The following is a 9,511-nucleotide window of genomic DNA, read 5'->3' as shown; positions in this document are numbered from 1 at the left end:
TTAGTTTCAATATCAATGAAAACTGTTAAAATGTTGAAACATTGTGTTATTTGAAACATTTACAAGATGCTTGGTGAAAGAGATTTACTCACCATTTGCTGTCTACCTGGAAAATAAATGTATTCATAATTAGTGTCAAGCAGTCAGTGCAAAGTAAGATGCAATAGATTGAGTTAATGGATTAAGTGATTTAATCCATTAACTTCCAGTTACCTTCCAGTAACCTTCCAGTAACCTTTTCAAATAAGTAACAAGCAAGTTATTTTGTTGACTGACTCCTTTCCAGTCCACAATTTGAGAGTAATCGGGAGTAAGGTGCAGAGCTGTTGTGTGCACTGTGTAAACATGATGGTTTTTGTAGTTCTAGATCTAGATTTAATGACTTCTGCAGTCTCAAAATTATTCAACCCCTTGAATAGAATCCCTCACAACAGCACAAATCTGCAAAACAGATGTTATCTCAAGCACAGCTGATGCAACTAATCAAGGGCTTCATTAGTTGCACCAGGTGTGCTTGAGCTAGAACACGTGAAATATCTGAACCGGCTAGGTTTGTTGAGTATCACGTTTGACTGAATGTTAGAAATATGGAAAAATAATTGTCCAAAAAGTTAAGAGAAGATATCATCGCACTTCACAAACAAGGAACAGGATATAAAAAGATAAATGTTCCTAGAGATACAGTTGGAAGCAAAGTTCACAAGTTCAAAGTTAAAGGAACAGTCCACTACAGGGCAGAAAAGTTATAAACGGCTGCAACCAGATTTCTGAGAAGGCAGGGTCAGAATAAATAAAGAATCACATAAATAAGCCACAGAAGTTTTGGGATATGTTCTGTGGGTTGATGAAACAAAACTGGAACTTTTCGGCCCTATGGATCAGTGGTATGTCTGGAGGAGGAATTCATATGAAGGAATTCATATGAAGCAGATGCTGAAAAGAACACTCTGTCTACAGTCTACAGTTAAGCATGGTGGAGCTCGGTGATGCTCTGGGGCTGCTTTGCATCCTCTGACACTGAAAACCTGCAGCATGTGGAAGGCAAGATGGATTCATTGAAGTATCAGGAAAATCCTAGGAGAAATCCTAGGTTATGCCGTCAGTAAGGAAGCTGAAGCTTGGGCGTCATTGGACCTTCCAAAAGGACAATGATACCAAGCATACCTCAAATTCCACCATGGTGTCTGGTTATACATCTCGTTTGCAGCAGGTCATAACAGCAAAAGGGTGTTCTACTAAGTTCTAAAGATGCTTGCCATGAAGGGGATGAATAATTCTGAGACTGCAGAAGTCATTAAAAGTTGCATTTTTAGTTGAATTTGGGGAAACCACTTGAAACATTTGTTGTGTTGAGCTATTTCAATTACTTTTACTTTTGTTTGATTTGTTCTTTGCAAACAGCTGAAAGTCCTGATTTGCAATGGGGGTCGAATAATTTTGATTACAACTGTATATGAATATATATTATATTATATTATATTATACAGCATGATTTTAACAAGCTAATGTTTATTTTATTTTTATATTACACTATAAAAATGTTTGTGATTTTAATGGTGAAAGAAAAAAAAACTGTTAATTGGTTAACAGAAAGTTTCCGTATGATGAAGAAATGTAATAGATCTAATCGTACATTTGATAAACTAGTCATTGTATAATTTACAGTGAAAAAACGTAAATTGACATTCGAAGAATTCCATGCATGCCACTTCACATTGTATTTTCATTGAAATAACTGTTTCTTAGTTTATTTTAATCAGTTATGTACATTAGAGTTTAATGTTACATTTAATGTTGTTCAATTAATGTTTATTGCTTTTTTTAATGTCATGTGTGTTACCATGATGGTGTTTAGTATTTGTGCGAATGACACTGTGCACCTTCAAGTATTTACCTTCTCAGCATGTGGAAAAGCTGCTTGTGAATAGCTTTGATTCATCATGTGACTTTCTCTTTTTTCGGTGGTTGTCAGTGTATTGCAAGGGTACAAACCAGATATTATTACTTCAATAGGTTGGTAAATTAACATTATATCTGTTAATGAAATACAGATTATTTACTGTAAATTTAAGTTAAATCTATAAAAGCTAAAATGTTGATACCGTAATGTTGCTATACCGTAATTTCTGTCAACCACAGCAGCTGCCGTTTTTTTACCGTAAATTTAAAGGATTTTTTTTTTTTTTACAGTGTATGTTTAGTTAAGTTTATTTGCTTTTTTATTTTCTACATTTTCTAAACTTTTTTTATTTTCTAAGTCCTATTTTCTAAACGAATCCACACTTTCGTGGCGTTAGGAAGAAGCATGCTGCAGAGCTCGCTTTTCAGTGCAGGTGTGGTAAAAGTTTATTATATTTTATTATTTATTATATTTATTTTATTCATCATGGATCTACATTCAAATGTTTTTTTTTTTTTGTTGTTTTTTTTTTGCAACTAGATATTTCTATAATAAATATACATTATGTGATATCTTACCTTTCAAGCAATGTGGAAACAAAATGTCTAAACATAAAAATATATATATACAGCCATGTCTTTTTTTAAATTATATAATTAGCATCAAACAAACAATGTAAGCCTAATTCTTATTCACAGTTATTAAAGATTAAACGAAAAGACTGAAAAACGATCCATTAGGTGGCGATAAACAAAAGAAGAAAAAAGGAATTTTGAGCACTTTTTCTTAGCGTTCGTTTCCATGGTGAACCGTCGATTCATCGATCTGCTGAGAATGTCTTGTGTGTTCACCGTTAACATACTCTGGGTTGACTGAAGTTACTCCCAGATGCGTTTTTGAAACCAACATGCCCCGAGTAACTGTACGTTCACACCGCCGCCGACTTGAGCTTCCAAAGTTCTTCTTCTTCTTCTTCTTCCTTGGGTTTTTAAGGCAGTTGGTATCCAATATGTTACATTACTGCCATCTGCTGACTATTATCATGTCACTTTTTTATTATATTCTTCTTTCCAGTCCAGTCCTCTTTAAAAAATAAAACAAATATTTCTTTCCTTGCTCACTCTTTCCACATCCTAATATACTTTTTAAATTGTACTGTCCTATACCAATTTCTTGTAAGCTATATTTCAACTCTTGTCTTTCTTTTATAAATTTCCTGCATGACATAAAAATGTGACTAACTGTTTCTTCCTCTTGACATTCATCGCATTGGCCTGTGGGATGTTTTCCTAACATATGAAGAGTTCCACTTAACTTACAATGCCCAATCCTAAGTCTTGTTAGTACCACTTGTTCTGTCCTTCTATTTGACATCTCTCTTATACTGCCTACTTTATTTTGAATCATGTATAGTTGTCTTCCTTTACTTTCATGATCCCATTGATGTTGCCATATTTCCATTATCTTTTTCCACACTAGACTCTTCCCTTCTGATTTTGACAATTTAATTTCAATGTCAACATGCTCTTTTTTTGTTGCCTTTTTTGCCAATTTATCAACTTTCTCATTTCCCTGTATGCCCACATGTGCTGGTATCCACATATATGTTATATTTTCCCCTTGTCTACATACCCTTGTATTTAAAAACAAGATTTCATATAATATTTCTTGATGACTACTAGCTTTTCCAGTCTTCATACTCATAAGAGCTGATACTGAGTCACTGCATACTAGAATGTTAATATCCCTGCATTGTTCAATCCATTCTAATGCAACAAGTATAGCACATAATTCAACTGCATAAACATTTATGCTGTCAGATGTTCTTTTGCTAATTCCTATCTCATATTTAGGGATGTATACCGCAGACCCTGTCGCATCTGTTTGTAGGTCCTTTGACCCATCTGTATAAATCTCCGTATTGTCCTTATACTTGTTCTTATATTTAAAATATTCATTGGTTATATCTATATTTCTATTACAACCTTTAATTACTAAAAGCTCTAGATCAACCTTCGGAATTTCCAATGTCCAAATTGGCTTACCAGGCCATAACACAGTATTAGCAAATCTTTTATTATACACTTCCATTTCTTTTGCAATTAAATCAGCTGTCCAGCCAAAACTTTCTTTCTTTCTTCTCTCCTTTTCCCAACACTTTTGTAATACCTTTTTTGTTGGATGACTATCCTCATGCCCTCGAAGATTTATCCAATAGTTTGCAGTCAGTTGTTTCCGTCGAAGCCACAATGGCATTTCACCTCCCTCCACCTGAAGTGCACATACTGGAGAAGTTTTAATTGCCCCTAAACATATTCTTAAGGCACACGCTTGCACAATATCCAATTCAGCTAATGTTGTCTTTGCTGCTGACCCATACGCAATACTCCCATAGTCTAATTTAGATCTTATTAAAGCAATGTATATATATTTTAAAGCTGAAACACTTGCACCCCACTCCAACCCAGCAAGACATCTCATCACATTTAGCACTTTCTTACATTTATTAACTGTATACTTTATATGTTCTCTCCATGTTAGTTTTGTGTCAAAGTATATTCCCAAGAAACGAAAACATTCTACTTTCTCTAACATACTTCCATACATTTTCAGCTTAATTTCCTTATTCTTCTTTTTATTTGTAAAAACCATTACTTTTGATTTTTCCACTGAAAACTTAAATCCCCATTTTAATCCCCAATTTTCAACTTGATCAATTCCTTCCTGCATCTTCTTTAAAATATACTCAATATTTCTACCTTTCTTCCATATAGCACCATCATCTGCGAATAAAGACCTCCCTATATCCCCTGGAAGATTTAAATAAATATCATTAATCATAATGGAGAATAAAGTTGGACTAACCACACTTCCCTGCGGTGTTCCATTTTCTACAACATATTGCTTTGATAAATCTACCCCAATTTTCACCTGTATATTCCTTCTATTTAAGAAATCCATAATCCAATTAAACATTTTCCCTCCAACTCCCATTAAATGTAATTTGATTAAAAGACCCTCTTTCCACAGCATATCGTATGCTTTCTCCACATCAAAGAATACTGCTACTACAGTTTCTTTATTCACTTGTGCCTTCCTTATTTCCTCCTCCAAAATGATCACAGGATCCATTGTATTTCTTCCTTTTCTAAAACCACTTTGACATCTAGCCATTTTATTTCTACTCTCTAAAAGATATATTAGTCTTTCATTTATCATACGTTCCATTATCTTACATATATGCGATGTTAATGCAATTGGTCTGTAACTACCAGGATTACTTGAATCCTTTCCAGGCTTCCTTATTGGAATAATTATTGCCTCTTTCCAGCTTTGTGGAAGTCTCCCTTCCTCCCACACCTTGTTGTATAAATTTAATAATTTCCCCAAACCCTCTATACTTAAATGTTTTAACATACTGTAGCACACTTCATCTTTCCCTGGAGCCGTTTTCCCTGACCTATCCAGCGCTCTCTGCAACTCTCCCATGCTAAAAGGAGCATCTTGCTCCTCATCCCCATTATCTTTCCTGCATATCACATCCTTATACTGCGCTTTTGTTCTTTCTATTGCTACTCTTCCTTCCTCTGACAAGTTATTAGAACTGTTTATACTAACAAAACGTTTTGCCATCATCTCTACCTTTTCCTTATTTGTTATCGCATTCTCATTTCCTTCAGTCAGAACTGGATAATTCCATTCTCTTTTATCCCCCCCCATCTTTTTAATCATTCCCCATATTTCACCTATTTGTGTTGTATTTCCTATTGTATCACAATAAGATTTCCAGAATGTTCTTTTTGTCTGTCTGATTATCCTCCTAACTATTGCCTGTGCTTGTTTATACTGAATCAAATGATCATAATTATGTGTTCTTTTAACTAATCTAAATGCTTTGTTTCTATTTTTCACTGCTTCTTTACATTTTCCATCCCACCATGGCACTGCTTTCTTTTTACATCTTCCTTTACTCTTGGGAATGGATTCTGCTGCTGCTGATATTATACCTTGCTTAATTTGATTATCTAATATTTCAACACTAACTTCATCTTTAGTTTGCCTAAACAACCTATCACTTTCCTCCTGGAATTTTCCCCAATCAGCTTTCTCAAAAATCCATTTTCCACTTGCTTCCCCAATACTACATACTACCTCTATATTTATTTTACACCACACCGGATAATGATCACTGCCTATTGTGCCATCCTTATGCACTGTCCAATCACATCTTGCTGCAATTTTATTTGAAACTAATGTGAGATCTAATACTGATTCTTTTCCAGTGTTAACATCAATTCTTGTACCTACACCATTATTTAAACACACTAAATTCTTCTCATCTATCATTTCTTCTATTATTTGACCATTGTAATCACTTTTTTTACTCCCCCACAAAGTATTATGTCCATTAAAATCCCCACACCATATAATATTATTACAATTTTGTCCCTCTATCTTTTCTAGCTTAGTTTTCTCTAGTCTTTTACAAGGATTATAATAATTACAAATCACCAACTCTCTCTTTCCTGCCCATACTTTCACTACTACATATTCTTGTTCATTTCCCACTCCTAAGATTTTATACGGTATTCCTTGCTTTATAAATGTAACACACCCTCCTCCTCCCCCCTCCCTTCTATCATACCTTACCGCCACATAATCATATAAAACAAAATCCAATTGAGGTCTTAACCAAGTTTCTTGAATGCACACTATCTCTGGTTTTTCTACCCTACTACCAACAAATTGCTTAAAATCCTGCCCATTAGCTAAGAGACTTCTCGCATTCCATTGTAAAATCAGCATTATTAGGATTAAAAACCTAATCATGATGCCTCCTGGCTTGCATGCTTGCATCCTGAGTTCATCATTTATTTCCTCCCACTTCAGCCCTATCATGTCCAAATGGTGTTCTGCCGCTTTCACTTTCACTTTTAATTTTACATAAAAATTACTTGAATTCTTTCTGTTTTTGACTTAATCTCATGTGTTGCATTAATTACTCCTGCAATGAATGTGACCAGTTTCTTTTTTTCTATCCATGCTTTCCTCATCCCTTGCTGATCATCCATTTCCTCTTGTCCTTTATCCACTCTTCCCTCTATATTCTGATTCCTCTGTCCATTCATCTTAACTGCTTCAGCATATGACACCTTCTCTTTTAGTCTTATCTTCTGTACCTCCACCTCTTTTTTAAGTGCTTCACATCCCCAGTATGCTACACTATGATTTCCTCCGCAGTTACAACACTTAGGTTTTGTTCCCTCACCACACATCCCATATTCATGTTCACCTCCACATCTAGCACATCTTCTTTTCCCCTTACACATTTTAGCAGTGTGCCCAAACTCCTGACAGTTGTAGCATCTCATTGGTTTCTGTACATATTCTCTTACATTATATCTTACATATCCAAAGTATACCTCTTTAGGTAAGTCTTTCTCCTCAAATTCAATCAGTATTGACTCAGTGTCCTTTTTCTCTATTCCTTTGGTCAATCTTTTGACACTTTTCACTGTGAATTTATTCACTCTCATGTTTTCCAGTATTTCTTTATTACTGATATTAATGGGAATCCCATAAATCACTCCTTTACCTCCGTTATCTCTCTTTTCTCCAACTTTTACAACCCTCTGAACCTTAACTTTACCAATATATGTCATCCTTTTAGCTTTGTCTAACTGGGTCCCATTTTCACATCCAATTAGCAAATTCCCATCTCCTAAAATCCTTGCATATTTCACTTCCCCAATCTGATTCTTGATGATTTTTGTTAATTTAATCGGGTCAATTTTCTTAACTCCGCCTTCTTCTTCAAATCTGACAACAACATTCAATATTCCTTCCTTTACTGTTTTTACCCCTTTTCCACTTTCATCACTTTCTGATCCTCCAATGCTAGATGCATGATTTTTCTTTCTTTTCCGACTCTCTCCCTTCTTTCCCTTACCAGCACTTTCCCATTCATTTAGCCTCCTCTCATCTTCCTCACTACAAGCCATGTTATTACTCTCACTGTCAGAGTCATTTCCTACCATCTCCTACGGATTGCAAGGAACTCCGTGAGACCACCGTTCCGGACCTATACAGGCCGTCGGTCGATAATCCCACTGCAAATTCCTCACACAACCCTTTTCCCTTCTTTTTATTTATTTATTTAAACTGTATTTATATTACCTTTACTTCTCAGTCCTAGTCTTTCCTCCTAGTAATTTGTCACAATGTTTGCCTCCGTGTCAGTCAAAATACTTCCGCTCACGTCAGTCCCAAAGTCGTCACCTGACCGCTCTCATCTCCTCCTCCGAGCAGCTTCCAAAGTTACCGGAAGTCATTCATTTTCAATGGAAGCTGGCTTCTCTCAGCTGCAAGGAGCGTCAAATCCATCGGCGTCGCGTTTTGGGCGTTTTGAGCGTCAACCAGAAAGTTGAAAGTATCTCAACTTTATGGTAATGAGCTATGACGCGATTCAGCGGCAAGCAGCGGCAAACGCCAGCAACCAATCGGAATATAGACGTCCTTCGCGCTGGCTGATTCCGGAGAAACATACGATGTAAACTTTCGTTCCTACCAAAACATGAGTTCCGAGAAAACGGAGGAGAAACTGATAATCGTTGTTGCTGGGTTTCCTATCATTTATGATATGACGTTATTTTCATATAGGGACCAGTTACAAAAGAGAGAGAGCCCCGGCCGCGCGCGCGCACTCACTTTCACCGTCTTCAAACAATACGTCTTGCTCTCTCTCCCTTGCGCATATTAATCAAAATATTTTTTTTCCCGACCAAATCGGTTATAAAAATGCTGTCATTATAAAAGGTTCCTAGTGTCAATGTATTGCTTGTTTTTTTTTCTGTTTACATTTCATGGTGTGACACAGACTTAAGAGCGGCCAAAGCGTCAACAAGCTTCCCCGTACTTTTTTGACAAGCGTCCTTGACAGGGCGGCCAGAGCTTCTTTGCAGCTCAAGTCGGCGGCGGTGTGAACGTACAGTAAGCATGGTTTAAGTTAATCAACTGAGAGTTCAGGGTATTTGTGAAGGTAAGTTAACCTTGCTTTCTGGAATATCACCCCCCAGGAGCAGGGTTGGCTATAGCTACCCCTGTTCTAGACTAAATGTGAGCAGGCATTTACTCATCTCACTGGCACAAAAAAACAGATTCAATGTTCCTCAAAATGAATAACAAACAGAGAAATGCAAACTCAACATTTTACGCAAACCTGCAATAATTAATGTGAAATAACACAAATATACTTTATGTATTTAACCTTACTTTGTTAACCAATATCTTTGCTGCTGACCTTTGATGATCCAACTTAACCATATACCAATAAGCAAAAATTACCTTCATCTTTTTGTTTTTATTGCTAAGGCTGGCCCTGTCCCAAATGGCAACCTAAACACTTGCGGTCTTACGAGTCCACACTTTCATGGCGTAAGCCGGAATAAGCATGCTGTGGAGCTCACTTCAGTGCAAGTGTGGCAAAAGTGCACATCGAGGGCGCATATCGACCACAAAGAAACCACTTTTGAAACAAATGGGACACCCTACGGTCGCATGGACTTAACGGACACACGCACACGGCAGCCATTGTAAGTCCACAAGACCCTA

General features: G+C 36.3%; 1 protein-coding gene across 2 annotated transcripts; it reads right to left on the bottom strand.

Moving 5' to 3' along the window:
• Nucleotides 1–1,635: 1,635 nt before the first annotated feature.
• LOC309498766 (uncharacterized protein) lies at nucleotides 1,636–8,136 on the bottom strand. Of its 2 annotated transcripts, none has more exons than XR_014206034.1 (2): nucleotides 8,078–8,136; nucleotides 1,636–4,171 (listed from the first exon to the last, which is right to left on the bottom strand). XR_014206034.1 is itself a non-coding variant. In XM_082169669.1 (2 exons), exon 1 carries the CDS (start codon nucleotides 7,936–7,938, stop codon nucleotides 6,841–6,843), a length of 1,098 nt encoding a protein of 365 aa, XP_082025795.1. In that variant the 5' UTR covers nucleotides 7,939–8,061; the 3' UTR covers nucleotides 1,639–4,171; nucleotides 4,832–6,840. The 2 variants fall into 2 exon arrangements, 1 of the variants encoding a protein (XP_082025795.1); XM_082169669.1 differs by lacking the exon at nucleotides 8,078–8,136 and adding an exon at nucleotides 4,832–8,061 and having other exon boundaries at nucleotides 1,639–4,171.
• Nucleotides 8,137–9,511: the final 1,375 nt, after the last annotated feature.

Source organism: Leuciscus leuciscus (genome assembly GCF_965113295.1).
Source record: "Leuciscus leuciscus genome assembly, chromosome: 5".
NCBI classification, from domain to species: domain Eukaryota; kingdom Metazoa; phylum Chordata; class Actinopteri; order Cypriniformes; family Leuciscidae; genus Leuciscus; species Leuciscus leuciscus.
This window is presented reverse-complemented; position numbering and strand designations above follow the sequence as displayed.